We start from the raw sequence: 19,001 nt of genomic DNA, 5'->3' as shown, positions 1-19,001 counted from the left end.
CCTCGATAGGCTCTGAATGTAGCGATACGTTATGAAACTCTGCTGCCCTAGCCACTACCTGAGCATACGCTGTACTGTCCTCAGGTGGTGAGGGCTTAGTGGGGTACGACTCAGGGCTATTGTCCGATACTGGGGCGTCATAGAGATCCCATGCGTCCTGGTCATCTTGGCTCATGGTGGTATGAGCTGGTGATTGTGACGGAGTCTGTGCCGGTGATATAGGAGGTGCCGGTGGTGGAGAGGGTGGTGGAGTTACCTTCTTCACCAATTTTGCTTGTGGTGTTGTTTCTTGTTGTTGGAAATCTAGTTTCCTTTTTCTTCTGATTGGGGGAAGGGTGCTGATCTTCCCTGTACCACTTTGTATAAAGATCTGCTTTTGCGTGTGATCTATAGTCGTTTGTAATTCCTCCTCAAACCTGTGTTTTTGAAGTTGGGAGGACAGTGATTGTTCCTCTGAGTAGGAACTGGCTTTCGGTTCGGTTGCTGGGCGTTTTGGCACCGAAACCATGCCTTTTGTTATTTTCGGCTCCGACGAGATTTTCCTCTTTTTGGGCGTCGCACCCTCTCGGTGTTGGCCATCTTCGGTGCCGCTATCTCTGTGCCGAGCAGCTTCGGTGCCACTGTCTCTGTGTCGAGCAGCTTCGGTGCCACTGTCTCTGTGTCGACCCTTTTCCGCGGCACCTTCTCGGTCCCGAGATTGCTGCGTGCCTGAGTCTCGACCTGAGTCGGACGATCTCGGCACCGTCTCGCCCTTCTTCGGTGCCGATGGACGGTCACCTACTTTATGGGTTGAGCCATGGCCTGTCGGCAGTGGCGTCCCCTGGGCTTTGTCTGTTTTCCCCTGTGATGTTTGTTTCGACGTCTTACTCACGGTTTCTTCGACGTCGAATTCTTCCGAATCTGATTCGTGGATGGAGAATGCTTCTTCTTCTCCCTCTTCCTCGAACCTTTGTTGTCCTGTCGGCGTGGCCGCCATCTGTAACATTCTGGCTCTTCGGTCTCGGAGCGTTTTTCTCGACCGAAACGCTCGACAGGCTTCACACGTCTCTTCTTAGTGCTCGGGTGACAGGCACAAGTTACAGACCAAATGTTGGTCTGTATAGGGATATTTACTGTGGCATTTAGGACAGAATCGGAACGGGGTCCGTTCCATCAGTCTTGATGTTGCACGCGGTCGGGCCGACCAGGCCCCGACGGGGGATCGAAATTACCCCGAAGGGCTACCGGAGCTCTTCTGGATTCGGTGTCGACTCTAATCTAACCCGATACCGAACGAAACAATACCGACAAATTTTCTGTTGATTCTGACTAACTTTCCGACCCGAAACACGGAGCGAAAAGGAACACGTCCGAACCCGATGGCGGAAAAAAAACAATCTAACATGGAGTCAACGCCCATGCGCAATGGAACCAAAGTAGGAGGAGTCCCTCGGTCTTGTGACTCGAAAAGACTTCTTCGAAGAAAAACAACTTGTAACACTCCGACCCAACACCAGACGGCGGACTATGCACAGCATGTGTATCTGCAGCTACACATGCCACCGAACATATGGTTACACTGTATTAATTTCTCCTATTTTTTTCACAGGGTTATGCTCTCTAGGGGGAGAGCAATATGGTTACATGACCAAGTTCCATACACATTATATTTTTTATGGTGCCCTGTAGGGGCTGTTTTGAGCATTACAGTGTACTGCCAAACGTTTGTTTCTGATAAAGATTTAAACAATAATTGTATATGTTTTAATAATCTCTCCTTATTACAATTATAACCATGTTTCAGGCCAACTTAACATCCTTAATACACTATGCCTGGTTGAACACTCTTGATATGTTTGAGGGACCCTTCTAGTTTACTTCTCCTCTGTGGCTGTCTTGTATCTTTTTGGGGGGAATTGTGTTAGTCAGCAGGTAACTCTGATGGTGGTGTGGTGAAAGTGGTATTCTATTGCAATTAGCATGGCAGATTTAAATTAGGATGCTAAATGACAAGATTTTAATTTTTTTGCTGCAGCTAGACGAAGAAGGTAAATGGAAGTGGTTTAGGTATATGCAAGACCATTGATAATATACAGCACGAAAAGACGAAATTATGAGGCAGGGTTGACCAATGTATGTGGCAAGAAAAGTCTGGTTATTAATTTACAATGCCAATAGCTCTAACTCAAGCAAATATGAGACCTATTGCATTGCAAATGCTTGTTAGTGATTGATTTTATAATTGGTTTTCCCTATCCGAAATCACTGTTGTTTATACACTAGATTCAAAGTTTAGCTTAGGTTGTCTGTTGTCGCTTTTTACCCATAGTGGCGTTCAGGAGGCTTTGTGTGGCACTATTGGGGGGCGAAAAGATGGTAGCATGTGCCAAGTTTGCAAAATCCCGAGGTGCCAGTGACTTCAACAGATGTTCCGCCTCTCCCCAGCGAAGGACTGTCGGTGAGCACGAGCTCATTCAAGTTCAGCCGTGGAGCAATGGCATCTCTCCCTGCGGAGTCCCAGTTGCGGTGCTCACAGTGGGAAGTTCCCCAAAAATATGTGGTACACGCTTCCAGGGCACGATACCCATGTCAGCACTGACAGATCTCAAAATGCCGGTCCAGTGTGCTCACTGAGGGCCTCTCTTTAGGCTTTAGTCCACCGCTCGGGGAGGGGAGGGGAGGGGATCACAGTCAGCTCTATACCACATCTGCCCCTCATGTGGTGTCTATGGGCCCAGTCCTCTGTGGCGCACCACTCCTACCTCTCCAGACAGCCCTCCAGCAGTCACCATTCTTGGGTACGGACTCCCCCCACAGCTGGTCACTCAGCTACTATCTCCCTTCACTTGCGAACAGCAAAGAAAGGAGGCGTAGGCAGAACCCCCTACCTGAGCAAACCAGCCTCGCGCCACAATTCACTTAGGTAGAGCTGGGTCCCAGCAGGCCAGCTTTGATCCAGGAACAGGAGGCCACAGGGCACAAGTCCTTAAGGAAAAAAGGAAGTGGGGGAACTAACCAAGGTAGTTCAGTATGCAAGTGACATCCTTGAGCATGACATCACTGCAAATCACAGGACGTGGTGACATCACAACCCATGACCTCACAGGAAGTGACATCAGATATTAACTCTCCACACCTTTCGTAGGTCTATCATAAGTACATTTGAGAGCATTATGAGATTTAACAAATGAGATGAAGTGCCAAAAACGTGATGCAACCCTGACACAATATGTGGGCCTCAATTTATACATTTTTTTTTTTTAAACTCTGCCACAAAGAAGTTGGCAACAAGGAGAAACGTAGCAGTAAATCTATTCTGCTTAATTATTTGCAAAGTCTGCACTTTAACACATTTTATGAAGTTAAGGCTACTGCTGCGAGATCTTTGTGTGCCCAGTAAATCCCAGGAAACAATAATAATGGGAAGTTACCTTTGGAGGGTAACACATTTGCTGGAGAGACCTGTATATTCTCTAGTAAAAGTTTTGAATCAAAGTAGCGTAGAGGGTTAATGTGTATGCTGCGAAGCATCTGCAGAAGACCGTGTTTTATTTTTTGTTGCCAGGGGAGTGAGTTACTGCTTTTACATCTGATACTTGAAGTTTGTAAATTCCAATCCTTATAATATGGCACAGCAAATTATGAAGGAAATGTGACTTATACATCTTGAACCCCTCACTGACTTATGTAACATCTTGTACACTGAGTTGCACATTTATAGAGTTACTGTCAATGTATAATGTGTACGTCTGAAGTATAGCGCTCCGACACCCTGCATTTAGATGAGAAGCTCTATAAGAAAGAAAGAAAAAAATCAAAACAAACTAGTGGTATTTAAATTATTTTTTGTGTAAATACTGGAACAGACCAACACATCTAACATTCATGGAGTGCATGCATATCTCTTATATACAAGGAATGAACATGGTAAAAGGCAAACATCTCAAATATTTGCAAAGTGATAACAACAAGCTGTGTGCCTTTGTTTCCCCTCCATTGCATTTGCATCTAGGTGTGAGGCTCAGATAGACCCGCGTCAGGATAGTGGAACAAAAGGAGGCTTGATGGTCCCCCTTAAATTCGGGCTTTGTTATGGGCCCAGCAGGAGTTTGAAACATGAACGCCCCCTCGCTGCGTCCACTTTGCTGCTCGAAACAAGAGCAGACAAGGTGCAGGAGCAGCTGAATGTGTCTAGGGGTCTGAAAATTACACTGGGACATGTTCAGCATATTTCAATGGGGCCCACGTCGTGCAGGGTGGACGGCATTCACGCTACGAAATTAGTGGATGGACACCGTGTACCTGCGGGTACCCCTGACTTGTGCCCTGGGAGGCTCCATCATGGCCAGCAGCCGCTAGAGCAGCGGCAACATCTTGGCAGAATTGATTCCCCCCACTACTTGTGAGATAAATGCTGGATTAATCATCTCCGCTGGGAGACCCTTGCAATGGGACGGCCATCTTACTGCCAGGCTCTCTGGGGCTCCCCATTTTTTAAGCTAAAAATTGCTTTATTTTACATGTCTACTGCTTAAAATTGCCTCCATTTCAATAGGGAAAACACATTCTGCATTTTTTATTTCTCAGAATCTTCCACATTCCAGCTGTCAAATGTTGGCTGTTTTCCAAAATATCCCACTTTCCAGCTGTCAAATGCTGGCAAGTATGCAGCTGTCCTTTGTTTTTCAAATTCACAAACTCTTGACTACAATAATTGCTAAATTGTACACAACATAAAAACATAACATTAAAAAAACACTGTCCTGCTCCTCCCCAGCCCCCCAACTCATTTTAACATTGTTATTTGAACTTTTGAGCACTGATTCATACAGAAAAACTTGGAACTGTAAAAAGTAATTGGGGATAGAAAAAAAACAAGCGCGAGAAAGGCAAACAATTAGGAGTCAGAAAGTAGAAGGGATGCAACACATGACTCACAAGACCGAGAACAAGACCAGAACACAGCCACAGTAAAAAACATCTTTATTTTCTTTTGAATGATGGAAATGTACTTTTCTGAAAAGATACATATGTGAGATTGTACTTGAGCGTAGCAGGAGGCAACCGTCAGTGAACCACAGCAAAACGCCTAGATTGTCCAAATTCAATCCATGTTTTAAACGTGGGAAAAAAAAAAAATTGGAAAATAAAATACCAGAAGAAAAGGTAACCGCCAATAAAAGTTTCTACATTACATAAAAGATTTTAAGTTAACTGTAAAGTGAGAGCACGATAGGGACCGGCTGTTAAAGGAAACTGAATATGTGACGGCCAGGAAAGGCCACTAGCCCTCAACTCCATTTCCTAGCCATAAAGCAAGGAAGGAGCGGAGAGAACAATCATCAAAAGCATGACGCTAAGTAGGAAGATCTGACATTTCCAAAGAAAATCTATTATGAAACAAAAGTCCAATCTTCTTTTTAAAGCTAGGGCCTTATTGAACTTCCCTTTAAAATTATCCTGACCAGGAAAGCATTGCTTGGATTCATGTTGTTGAAGTCTGATGCGTTGTGAGTAATCTGTCAGGTTACCATTGCTGTATCTTTGGGAGATGGGGGAGTGTTTGTCAAAATGCACCGATCACTGCAGTAGCACGGAGCAGAAGGGCTCCGAGAGTCTTTCTATTGCCTGTAGGTTATAACAAAACTGCAGTACACAAAAGCACCGGCAAGGATGTGAATCACAGTTTGCTCACAATGTCACAGGAAGCACTTCAAAACGGACCCTAGCAGATCCACTTGCTACTTCACGGTGGTTAGAAAGATAAACTTAAAATACTCTATAGGAAATATGCATATCTAAATTAAATATGGCAACGCAGCCACCAAATGTTTTAGGAATAAAAACATTGCATCACAGAGGCAAAAGTCCACTTTAATTTGAGGTAGTCTGGGACCCAGGCCTGGAGAAAAGCCTCCACCATGGTGGGCAAAGCTTAGAAGCGTTTCTAGCAACGCACTCTGGTGGAGCATACATTGTGGCACAAGAGCGAGCTTTGGGCTGATCACTGAAAATTCTGCACCACCTACAGAAGTCTGGGATATTGATTTTGCACCATTGGTTTTCTAGGATAACTAGGACTTAAGAGAAGCAATTTTGCTAACATTTGTAGAACAAGGTTAAAAAGCTGGTCTAGGCTGCTGAGAAACTTTCACAAACTGTAAAAATGTGTCAATGTCTAAACTGGCCACACAGCAACAGCGAATCTAGACCACTGACAAACGTTCTCATGCTGTAAAAATATGGCAAAGTCTAAAGTGGCCACACAACAGCAGAATTCGGACACATAACCCTTGCAGCTCACAGTGATGAGAACTTCTAAACAAAGAGTATACCCAGTTTACAGAGATCAGAGATTAAATACATTGGTGTCATCCATCTTTTCTGCAGCCACTAAAAAGTGATCACTTTTTGCCAAAGGGAGAAGTGCATGATTAACTAGACCCTAGACGTTTTTGCTAATTTCAGGCATAGCCCCCTCAAACACCCACTTCCGGCAGTGTGACAGGAAAGTGGCAGATATCCAACACATACCGGCAGGGTACCTCACAGAACCATTTATTTCCAGGGGTTAGGCAGTAAAGAATGGAGCAGAGTACAAAACGTGATCTTATAAAAAGGCTACAAAGAAGCAGTTAAATCTATGAATATATAAATCACGTTCATTTGACCAGAAACAAACCCAAATGTTGGTGTTTTCCCTTCATGATGTAGTCGGGAGGCATGACGCTACTGAAGGCTCCTGGTGAAACCACTAACCATGTCCCCCTAACAAGAGGCGTGTTAAAGGCACCGACTAAACTGTAGCATCAGTCACACACATGCACACAAATTCATAGCATGACGGGACAATAGGATTCATGCAGTCTCACTATCCTGGGGACAGACACAAACATATTTCACCCAGGTATGAAGACAATGAAAGCAGAGTTACAAATACAGACCAAGACAAATAGGAACAAATGAAGACACATAAAGACAGAGGAACGAGAATATTAGACATAGGTTTGGGTGTGTTGGTCAACAAATTCAGGAAGATAGGTATTGTAGCAGAAAAATCAATGTACTCAGATACACACGTCAGTACTTAGTTAGGCCTACTGATTGACAGACACACCCACAAATTCCCAGGAGATGCAAGCTGGAAGCAAATTCTCTCTCCAATTATCTTCCGAATGCTGATTTCCATTTAGCCCAAATCAGAATACTACACCGTGAGGGAGGACTTATGTTTGGCCATCAGGAGTAACCCCTATTGACATAATTTGCGCTGGGCCACTCATCAATGTGCACTCTGGTTCAATCGGCTAGTAAAAACGGTTTCAGATGACTCCATTCTCTGGAGTACTTGAAGCACTTGCTCCCACTCCTAGGCTGCCACTCGGTGCTCCTTGATCACTACAGGCTACTGGAGACACTTGTGCAGAGCCTCCAGCTAAGATGACATTAGAACAGCAAGCTCTGCTGAATCCTTAGGCCAGCTTCGCATGTGGCCTCCTTTCAGGGCTCATGGGACACCAATCTTAGGATCATACCAGTGAATGTCAATCTTTGTCAGTTTAATATGAATATAAAGATTATTTGCCTTTGTCCTCGCTTCTTTGAAGCTAAAATACCACCTGCGTAAAGATACCTTCAGTGTCACCCATGAATCTGTAACTTCTGTCTGACATGCCTTCAGCCGAGATTGCTTCTCTGACAGGCAGTGTATTTCCTATAGGCAGCTCAGCGTGTGGATTTACTGTACATGGTCTTCATGTTAAATGACTGCATGTACAGCAGTTACGTAATACATCATAGCATGGCTTGTAGGGCTGTGTTACTTGTGAACCTACCCCCACGCAGCAGCCTGGCATTTAAGTTTCTGGCGCTATACAAAAGAAATAGGCAACATGAACGCAGTGCACTGGCAAAGAACAAGAAACAAAAAGGCAAAATAAGTAGGCACAGCTGGCCCCCAAACACCGAGGCGGGAAGACAAATTAACAAAAGAACATACGAAGGCAGGGGAAGCTGCGGACAGGTATGAACACAAACATACGTGCAGAAACATACACAGGCACACATAATGAAATCAAACAGAAGTCTAAATGTTACAACTAAGCAAACTCGCTCCAGCATACACGCAACGAATCCATGTGGACACAGAACCGCAGAGGTTCAATGGCAGAATACTTGGAAGGCTGCAGAATGTTCTACTTGCAGTAGCCACCGAGCATCAGCAGAGTGGGCACATTCTGAAGAAAAAGAAAAAAAAAAAAAACAATGAATGGCTTCCTCAAGGATCCTCATTCATGAAGATTCTTCAGATACCTACTGGTTTGAATGTTCTTATCACGGTTACAAACCGGCCGATAAAGAACTGACAGCGTGAATGGCAGAGCTCATTTTCAGCCATAAGTGTTGCCAAGGAGACAGGCTTCTGAGGATATGGACACATGCCTCCATGTAGGCCCAAGAAGTACCTACCAGAGCTGGCGACAAAGGGCACTACACCACCAATACATGCGAATGGAGAATGGTCATGGTGGGGCAGTAGTAGCAAGGTGTACTAGGAGAGCATGGACGTAAGGTGCCACCTCTCTTCTGCAGCCTACTTATCAGATCTGTGTACGGAAGGTAAAGGGCTGGAAGGACAGAAACCGAGCCAGCGCACACAGCAGCCGTTCACAGTGAAACGTCTGGATACAGATAGGGCCAACACTCTCTGAAGGAGGTCACTGGGTGTTTCCTGGCGCAGCATTACAATTCAAAGCCCCACATGCAGGATGTTCACATAGAAGAAAAAGCAGCTATCTAAGACTCTTAAATACTATGTACACTGGGCCTACGACTGGTGAGGAAAGTGGTTCAGGAACCAGTGCAGTTATGTGCTCATCGGGTGGAACATAAGGCTCTTAAATGTTAATGAATTCACCTCCTACAGTCAGGAAAGGAAAGTGGGAACTCCTGGTCTGAGAGTCTATCCATTGGTCCTCAACAGTAACCTGTGAGGCTGGCCCCAAGGGAGTGAAGCACTGCTAGGCAGGGAGCTCCATCCTAGTGACGCTGACCACATGTTAGGCCTACGTTAGGCATTTAGGGAGAAACGGTGTCCCAGTCAGCATTTCTGCTACTTGGTGGAGAAGCATAGTGTAATCTACGTTTTACACTCTTCAATCATAAAGAGCAGCTAAAGTCATGCTGGGAAGGGACATGTCATTAAGCATCAGAATCTCAAAATTCATCAATGGTTGCACTAAATCAAACAAGACCCCTTTTAGAACTGACATCATAGGTCTTCAAGCCTAGTAGGGTGCAATCTATTGAAAAGGCCTTAGGTGAACACTGCCAGGAACTACTATCTTGAACTAGTTATTTTACGAATTCACTACTAACCTACCCAAGGGCTCAATCTTCTGATCTAACAAGGGATTTTACAAAACAAAAAAACTTTGTTTAGTGTGGCACTGTGTGTCAGATTCCCCAGCTCGGACAGACCAAGCCACCTACATGTAGGTCAATGTCCCAGATATCCAGGAGCTGGAGAAGGAGACAGTCAACAATATGTGGCAGACAGTGGCATATTTTACAAGCTCAGGCCTTGCAGGTGATACATACTGGCTGTGGTTCTGAAGAATTATGTTCTAGAAGTACAGCTAACTCTGGTTAGCCCAGCTTATCCGTGTCTTGGGACATGCAACTTGTAAACCCTCAGAGTCTAAGACAGAGGTCATTCATCACTGACCCGATCATTCAGGCTCATTCCTAAGACAAGAGCTATGTCCCAGAGACAAACTTCAGTTACAGACAGAAAAACATTACTCAGTTCACCAGACCTTGTAGTTTGAAGACAGACAAGCTACTCTTCATGCTGCACCCACTCTTTCTTTGAAAAGCTGTGCCATCCTTAAGGCCAGACATCTTGCAAGCTGAAGCCACAAGCAGCAGAACTATCTATCCCTCAAGTTACAAAGATCAACACAACTCCTGTTTCAGACGCAGAGTTATCCCTGAGAAGAGAATCATTGCTTTACATAACGGAACTTTGTCAGTGCCACAAAGCATATGGTACAACAGTGCTGATGCTCCTCTCTCCAAAAATTCCTCTCCCACTTTAACCCGCCTTAGCGCCCTCTCCTGGGCCTGGATTGTGAATCAGTGACGATATCAATTCACATAAACAGAAATGGTTACCCTCTGTCTTTCATTTAGCTGAGTGGCAAGGTTGATGCACCGGAAGGGGCAGCAAACAGCCCTGTCAAGATTCAAGTTTCACAAAAAGTATTTTTTCAAGTAAACCAATCGAAACAGTAATTAAAAAACAAAATGTCTTTCATATTTTTCTTCTTAAAAAAGGCACGAGGAATTTGTGTAAAAGTATGAAGTTATAAAGAATTCACAGGGCCATTTGCAATTGATGATGACTAGAAGTGCCCGATGAGCACAGTCCGGCATTAGCAAAGGAAGCTCAGCGTCCACTTGGAGGTGTGCTAGGTGAATGCTTTCACATAACCCTAGGAAAACTTCCAGAAGGTGAGGGAGGCCGTCAGTACCCCGGCTACAAAGATGCCAATGGTCTGCCACGTTGGTGTACCAAACAGACTCTCCTGCAAAGAAAGGACAGTCAACCTTAAAATCAGGAGACACATGTAAATGACACATTAATAAATTTCCAACTACCACTAAAAAGAAAAACTGCAAAGCGAAGCAAAGGGAAAAACAGTCAGCCCAAAGCGTACTAACAACTCACTGCAACAGGATGTAAAAGAAAACCGACAAATCAGAAGAAAGTATGCACAAGATGCCAATGGAGACCATCAGTCAAAACAGCAACTGCAAGGGATATATCACAGGGGAACAACAAATCATGCACGAGATAATGTAGGAATGAAAGCCCTTGCACTGTGCCCTGCTGTCTGTTCATGTGTTCATAGTGGACTTTAAATCTTTTGATAACTCTGTAAATGATCCGTATTGATTTGGTTTATTCTACCAGCATCAGAGAACACAGCTCAACGGGAATGGGGTGCACTCAGGCTGTACTCTCATTCACATAGAAATGTGCCAATCTCCTTATCAGGCTACGGAGAGAATGATGGTTGTGGTGGGACAGATATTTACACATGTACCCTTAGAAACAGTCTACTGACCCCCTCAAATAAAATCAGTCCGCTCCCGATATCTGAGGCCTTCACTTTCCTGAATGTACATGTGGCTGTGCTGAGGTCTGGCATGCAGAGGACCATCAAGTGGTGCACAGAAAGCAAAGAAGTGAAGAGAAACACCTTTCCCTCTGCTTCTTTGGAAGCCTCTAATACCGTTTCTTTGGAAATGTAGGGCTATCACCACTCTCCTGCTGGAATGTAACAGTACCCCACGCCTTGAAGTATCGAAGGTAAATGACAATATTGGTTATTGCCAGCACACCACTTAAAGTCACGGGACCCCGGAGAATGGGCCTTACAGATGCAAAGATAAAACAACTAATCAGAACAGAAAAATAGATGGGATGCAAAAAAAGACACTCGAAATAGCAGTCATACCAAGAGAGGGGAAACCTACGAATTAAATTTAGTGCAAGAGAAAGCAATCTTCCAAACCAAAGTAAGCCCCATATCTCACTGTAAAATAAAGCTCAAAAAGCATGCATGCGACGCAACTGGGAAACGGGCAATCAGAACAAAGATTTAAAAGGATGACCGAAGTGAAAACAAAATAAAAAAGTCATAAAATATCAAAGCGAAAGAAACAGTAAAAACAAAGCATGCTTAAGAGGACATGGGAAATCAACCACTCGCAAAAAGAGCATGCATGCGATGCTGAGAGAAAACCAGTCAGAACAAATAATGCATATTATATTATGGGAAACAAACATACCACACAGAGCTTAGTATTTCAAGACAAATAATCAAATAAAAAATGCATACATCAGAGCATAACCAACTGATTATACCACGGGCAAAGAAAGACAAGAGTGGCTCACCCATCCTCCCTGATCCCGAATCCACTGCAGCAAGTTATCTCGTAGGTAATCCATGGTCCAGTTGAAAATAGTGCGGATCAACTGTGGAACATTGGAGAGGAGAGCCTACGGGGAAAATGGAATGAGAGAAGAATGAGTAACTGTTCTGAGAACACTGCCCATCACAGGACGGCATTCTGCATACATCACAGGTGCCCACAGTACGTCATGGCGCAATGCACGCTCTCTTCACGAGCCTTGGCTAAGACAGAAGGGGACAGACTTGGGATTGGTAAAACTGCATATTCTTTTAACCACACACAATTTTGCTAACATTACATAGAATGTGTGAGTTTCATTTAGATGCGTTGTACGAGTGAATAGTGGGCGTAAGGTAGGTTAGACACGATGCCTACTTAATACTAGACAGATGCGTGCATGACAGCTTCTAGTCAAAGTGAAGCCAGGAAGAAAATGTGAAATATGCAGAGCCTAATGATCAAGAGAGAATGCGTTTGCACAAACAAAAAAAAAACACATGGCCTAAGGCAGACATGTTGTGACATGCTTGTTCATAGCGCCCTGAAGTATTCCCACAATCTCCGAGAACAAGAATAAGAGTAGTAAACAGACTACTGCCCGAAGATCTTAGTGGCTGAATGAGAATGTCAGGACCGAAGGGGAGGATTATGCTTTATTATCTTTACTTCGCTGATTATAAGATCACGCAGACATATCGGCATTACATTATATAAAAAGAAAACGAGCATTCCCAAAACTCCATGGGAGATTACAACTACAGCAACCACTAATTACGCATGGCAGGCATAACATAGTCCATTGGCACGGTACATGCTGCCTCTTTTCTTCAACTCTCAGCAGCCGCAGATAAGCGTTTCTCCCTTCTATGCATATTACGTTTGCCAATATTGTATTGCCCGATTTAGTTTCCATGTCTACATTGCCCTTAATTGTCTCGTATTATAAGGTTTCGCTTGCTTACTCGAGCTTCTGGAGCGTCCCTGCGCTCTTTACGGGGCGGTGTTCTTTTTCACGAGGGCCGCACTTGCGATGCGACCCTCTGACCGCTACGAGGCGCTGTCACTGCACGCCAGAGCGGCCCCATCGCGTCCCCCAGTTTGGAGACCTACGCCTCGATGCCACGGGGTCTGCAGAACTGCGAAAATCGCGTTTTTTGACGCCCGATCTGGCAGTACACCAGTGAGTAATTTGCATGCCCACCTGGGATAGGTAGCACTATTTTAGGCCGATTTACTTTACGCCTTGGAGACTGATTTCAAGGTTTTCCACTGTGGGCCTGTATTTGGAGAGCTTCTCACTGGTGTTGGTGACGTTTTCTGAGCCTGTAATATCTCACTCCACCCTGCACAGCCTGCATTGTTATTAAGCCATTCTGACCCTGTAAGGGACACTGTCCCAGGGTGACCCTGTATACACATTTGGGTGTGTATTCCCCTAGGGCCTGGACTCTAAGCGACTGGTGACCTCCGGTCCCCCAAAATATATACTGGACCCACCAGTGCCACATTTGACAGTTCTACCTGTCACAATATCGATCTCTCCCCTGGAGGTTATGCAGTATTCGGAGAGTGAGTATGTCGAGGAGGATGCCTTGTCGTTCCTACCTTGGGACAACAACGACTTCTACTGAGGAAGTGGATACCTTCATTTATAGGGCGGTGGCAGAGGCGATGGCCCTGGATGAACAAAATTGGTACAAGTAGATCCTTCAGGATTATGCTAGATTGCAACAACCTCAGATCATCAAAGATCCCAGGCCTTCTCAACCTAAGCAGAAGCTTACTGGGGGGATGGAGGGGGTGTCAGGTAACTTTTGTGCCCCTCAAGCGGGCTTTTCTGGCCTTGCTGGTGCTCTGGGCCATATGATGATCTGTTGGATGGCAATCAGACAGTTTCCCTAGATGTTGGGAGACAGTGACGATTTCCATGCGGACGCCATAGGGAGCCAGGCCGGTTGCAGCCTTGGCGCCCCCTCCCCGCCAATGACACTGCCGATCAGCCCTCTACTGACATGACGTCTGACATGCTGGACCCTGATAATATAATCCACCAGCACTCTGCGGAATGGTCTCCTGCTACAAAAGTGGCGCATTACTTCGAGGGTCAGTCATGTAAACCTCTGCAAAAGGAGGCAAGAAGTCACCTGCATGTGGAATGCCCCCATACCATCATTGGAGGGGAAGGTAGCCCTTACCCCCAAAACACTGTAGGGCAATTAACCAAAATATCTTGGATATGGTGGAGGAAGCAAAGGTTTCAGGTTCTCTCTTTCCCCTGAGGTCCTCTCTGGCTGGGCATAAGAGCCATAACCTTTTTAGGTAATGCCAACTGTGCCCTTTCTACAGAATGTTGTCGCTCCCTGCTCATCAAGACAGACCCCAAGTTGGCAGACATGGTGTCCTCGGATGCGGGGACAGTAACCCTGGGGGCTAGGGGGAGTGTGTGGGATCTCTTTGGTGATCCCTTCATAAAGAAGCTAGGGAAGTTTTGGCAACCTTTTCATCCACTGACAAGGTCTAAACATCTATTAAGAAGATCTTCCACCCTCGTGTTTTCCAAGGGGCCACTCGGCTGGCTGCATCTCTCAACCCCTCTTCCAGGGGCAAGGCTCCGGGTGCAGACAGTACCAGGATCAAGCCAGGTTCTATCTCACCAGAGGCGGCTCCAGAGGACAGGCCTCCAGCTCTTCCAATAAGGGTGTGTGTTCACCCTTTTTCCATTCTAAGAGTTGGGGGCGGTCTGGCACTATTGTTCCCCACAGGTGGCCATCCTTGTCAAAGGTGGTCATATACCATACTTACTCCTCACCCTTCTGGTTTCATAAGCAACATTTTCTTGGTCGTAAAGCGCGATGGGGGGCCAACAGCCAGTGATCACCAATTGAAGAAACTAAGAAGAGAGAAGAGAAACTCCCTTCACACCACATGCAGTACGAGATTCGAGTTATGGTGGCTGTTGAGGGGAAGAGAGTCAAGGGCTGTTTCCTGATTGGTTGAAGGTTTCTTTTTTTTTTTTTTTTTTTAATTACGTGAATTGGATTCCTTAAGCTTTTCTGTCCAATGCTTTGCTTTGAACTTGTTATTATCATTTCCGTGACACTACACCTAGATGATGGGGAAGATTCAAGCTTAAGGAAGAACAAGTTTAAGGTTCCATATCTGGAGGAAGTAGATTTTCAGCTAGATTTTGCAATTTAGGTTTTAAAATGGCTATCTCAGAGAGCAAAAAAAAAAAAGAAAAACAGTAAAGGACACCTGCTTTATTAATATTATTATTATGGCCTTCATGAAACCGTCCATCTCAATTGAAACATTTATCTACTGATTGATAGGGCAGAAGTATTCCAGGGTCCTTGTACGCTGTTCAGAATTATTCTAATGTCATGACTATTAGTGAGGATCCTACGATGCAGAACAGAGACTAGTATCGTATCGTATAGTGTGTAGGGAAAAGTAAGGTAAACTGCATTTATGCAAGCAATCACCAGTCTCAAAGATAAAAATGCTTCTAAAACAGAACATATTCCATGGATAAAACCACTAAAAACTCAGATTAACAGTAGTTTACCACTGAAAACACAATTCTACCATATCCACGCCACCACAGTTCCTCAAAAACCATAAAGCAGTGTGCACATCGCACCTATCTTTATAAATGGGAGGTCATGAAGGTTTAAAGTACACGGATTTCTCCAGAACACGCTTCTCCAATGTGCAGCTTGTGAGGTACTGGTACCCATAAGTAGCTCTCTTGTGTGTAGCCTAGCCTAATAAATTAGAAGTTTTGCTTGGCTGAATTCATACTTGTACACCAAAATTTAAATGTGTATAGTCAAGATGAAAATGTACATCTTTAGAGCTCATGAGCGGATGTTTTGAGCACTGAAGCTATGGCTGTTATGTTTCACCTTTATAGAAGCATTCCACATTGAAAAAGCATTTTTTACATTACAATTGTGAAACCATGCCTGATGCACTGAGGTGACCACTGCTGATAATCTTACTTATGGTGACCACTGATGTGATATTGTCGGATGTGATCAGTATTAAAACTCTAACAAGTAGCTCAGGATGATTTTCAATAAACATTTGGAGCTCTTTTTACAGAAGAGGGTGGATATTCCTGCTCCAGAAGAAGCAGCCTGAAGCCAAACTCATACTGCTTTTGAGTCTCCACCCAATAACATGCAGAAAAAAGGATGCTCACTGTTGCTGAAGGAATTATTCTTACGTATAACCATACTACTTCATAGGTCTGTCTATATGTAGGATCCCAACCAAAATGACACTCATTTCTAAATGAATTATGTAAGGAAAACATGGCTACACGAGTCAATGTTTATTATCTCGTTAAGCAAATTTAAACCACTTTGTAAGGTTATAAAATCCCTGGTGCTATAATGCCACTTTAGTAGAACATGTAAAAATGTAAAATTAATGCAGTTTATATAGAATTTTCACATAATACCTTTAAGGAATCCCAAGTACTCTAATGTCCCACAATGTACCACTATGCTCCTTAGTCTGTTCATTTTGGTATCTGTACCTGAGAAATCCTCCACTGAAACCAGATTTCCAAATATACACTTGCTTTGAAGAGACAGAGTCGGCACACTTTATGAATTCAAAGAAGATCCCCATAATGAATAGGATTACAAGTATACAAGTAACACCCCCTTCACGAGATCTTTCAGATTAACAAACTTGACAGAGTAGGAAACCTATCCCTCTTTTCTGGAAAATGCTGAACAAGGAGAAAAGGAGAGGAATACATTATGCAAATAATTTGCACAGAGAACCCTGGCGTTTCAAAATTGTCTATTTGGAAGACATACTTTGCACCGTAATATACTGCATAGGCATCTACACCTCTACTCAGTCCATTCCCGAGACCTGGGCGTTTCTAAAAAGGACAACAAAGGTTAATTAATTCTGTAAGTATGCCTTAGTTTTATCGGAGGAGGGGCTTGTTGACTTTTTGGTAAAAAGAACCAATGCAGGCTATCCCATACAGCTACTGATTATTTGAACAGATCACATAAGTGCAGATACATAAGTTACCAATAAAGGTCTTGCTCCGTGCTTATCTCTAGCTATGTAAATGCAGTTACAATGTACAATCAGTGGGAAATTTGCATTTCAAAATTATGTAATGATTCAATGATGTGAAATCAGTTATCAATTTTGAGAAAAAATGGATGGGTAAGATGGCAGCATTATTTAACTGTAGTAGACTATTGTAAATAAATGGACAGCATTCATTTTACTAGCTGACAAAGAAGTTACTTATCTTCGGTAATGCCTTAACTAATAGAGACTACATCTAGCCACAGATTCCTTACCTTTGAATTCTCCCCAGGCGTTAAACTGATTCTGGACGTTTCCATGATAAGTACCCCTGTGCTTTGGTAGGTGGCGTTGATCGGTTCTGCGTCCGTGGTCTGTCATCAGCACCGGAGAGGACTTTGCAGGTCCTATATAGGTGCCACCCAGGTGCACTGATGTCAGTTTCTTTTCACAACTTTCCACGCCAGAAGTTCAGCGCCACGGAGAACAGTTGAAAAATCAGTTTGCAGAACGGGGAGGATGGGCTGGTAGGTAAGACTCTGCAGCTAGATATAGTCGCTCCCAGAAAAGGTGTAACCAAAGGTAAGTAACTTGTTTATCTGATAGAGACTTCTAGCTGCAGATTCCTTATCTTTGAATAGATACACTAGCAATACCATCCCTGGAGGTGGGTCTGCAAACCATGCTCAGACTAGAAAGTCCTGCAGGACCGAACAGGCAAAGTGCACGTCCCTATGGGCCTGACTGTCCAGGCAGTAGTGCTTAGTAAACATGTGCAGAGATGCTCATATTGCTACCTGGCAGATGTCAAGGACTGGAACTCCCCATGCTAACAAATTGGTTCCAGCCTTAGCTCAGGTAGCATGAGCGTGCAAACCCACGGGGCTTGCTTTTTGGTTAGTGCGTAGCAGATCTTAATGCAGAGTATGATCCATCTGGAGATGGTCTGCTTCTGCACTACCCGACCATTCTTTGCACCCACATACCCTACAAGGAGTTGATTATCCACTCTGAACTCTTTCGTACGGTCAAGCTAGAATCCCAACCCTCTATTTGGGTCCAGGCACTGGAGTCTCTCCTTTTCCTTTGAAGGATGTTGCGGTGCGTAAAAAGTGGGCAAGGTGATTGATTGGCCGACATGAAAGGGTGTGACAACTTTTGGCAGAAAAGAGATACTAGTGTGAAGCACCACTTTGTCAGGATAGATAGCGAGGTAGGGAGGCTTAGATGACAAGGCATGCAGTTCGCGCACTCTGCGCGCAGATGTAGTTGCCACAAGAAGGCTGCTTTCAAATGTGAGAGGCTAAGTGGACAATTGTGGAGAGGCTTGAAAGGAACACACATCAAAAAAGTCATAACCAAATTCAAATCTGATTGCGGCTTAATTAACAGGGATGTAGGAAAGAGATGTGTAAGACCTTAGAGGAACCTATGTACAATAGAGGACTTAAACAAAGAAGGTTGATTAGGCAACCTAAAAAAAAGCACAAATACAGACAAATATCCCTTAATAGTACCCAGAGCGTAGCCCTGCTGGGCAAGGGAAGAGAGAGGGGCAGAAAGGGTAAGGGGGGGGGGGGGGGTGTCTGGGGGGTAAAGGTGTCAACAGACTTGTCTATGCACCATGCCATAAATTTCTCTCAACAACAGGTGCATACTTTTTTGGTGCAAGGATGCCTGGCTGCCAAGATTGCATTACAGACTTCGGGAGAAGGTGAAAGGCTGCCAACTGCTGCCACTCAATCTCCATGCAAGAAGGTGGAGAGTGGACTGGTTGCGGTGCAGAATCCTCCTCTAATGCTGCAAGAGAAGATCCTCCTGAAGGGGCAGCCTGATCGGAGGATGGATGGACATGTTTAGCAGCTCAGGATACAAGACTCTCCATGCCGAGTCCAGGGCCACAAGGATTATTTAGGCCCAGTCTTTCCTGATCTTCTTGAGAACTCTGGCAGCAGTGGTATGGGCGGAAA

General features: G+C 44.5%; 1 protein-coding gene across 1 annotated transcript in view; it reads right to left on the bottom strand.

The window, feature by feature from the left end:
* Positions 1-4,945: 4,945 nt before the first annotated feature.
* BAX (BCL2 associated X, apoptosis regulator) overlaps positions 4,946-19,001 on the bottom strand; it is a 61,580-nt gene continuing 47,524 nt past the window's right edge. Inside the window, exons 5-6 of the mRNA XM_069200941.1 lie at positions 11,945-12,049; positions 4,946-10,568 (exon numbers count right to left, since the gene is read on the bottom strand). Coding sequence (XP_069057042.1) covers positions 10,476-10,568; positions 11,945-12,049 — 198 coding nt within the window. The 3' untranslated portion in view covers positions 4,946-10,475. The remainder of the gene's footprint in view (positions 10,569-11,944; positions 12,050-19,001) is intronic.

Source organism: Pleurodeles waltl, chromosome 7 (assembly GCF_031143425.1).
Source record: "Pleurodeles waltl isolate 20211129_DDA chromosome 7, aPleWal1.hap1.20221129, whole genome shotgun sequence".
Classification (NCBI taxonomy): Eukaryota; Metazoa; Chordata; class Amphibia; order Caudata; family Salamandridae; genus Pleurodeles; species Pleurodeles waltl.
The sequence above is the reverse complement of the archived record's forward strand: the minus strand, read 5'-3'. Positions and strand labels throughout refer to the sequence as shown.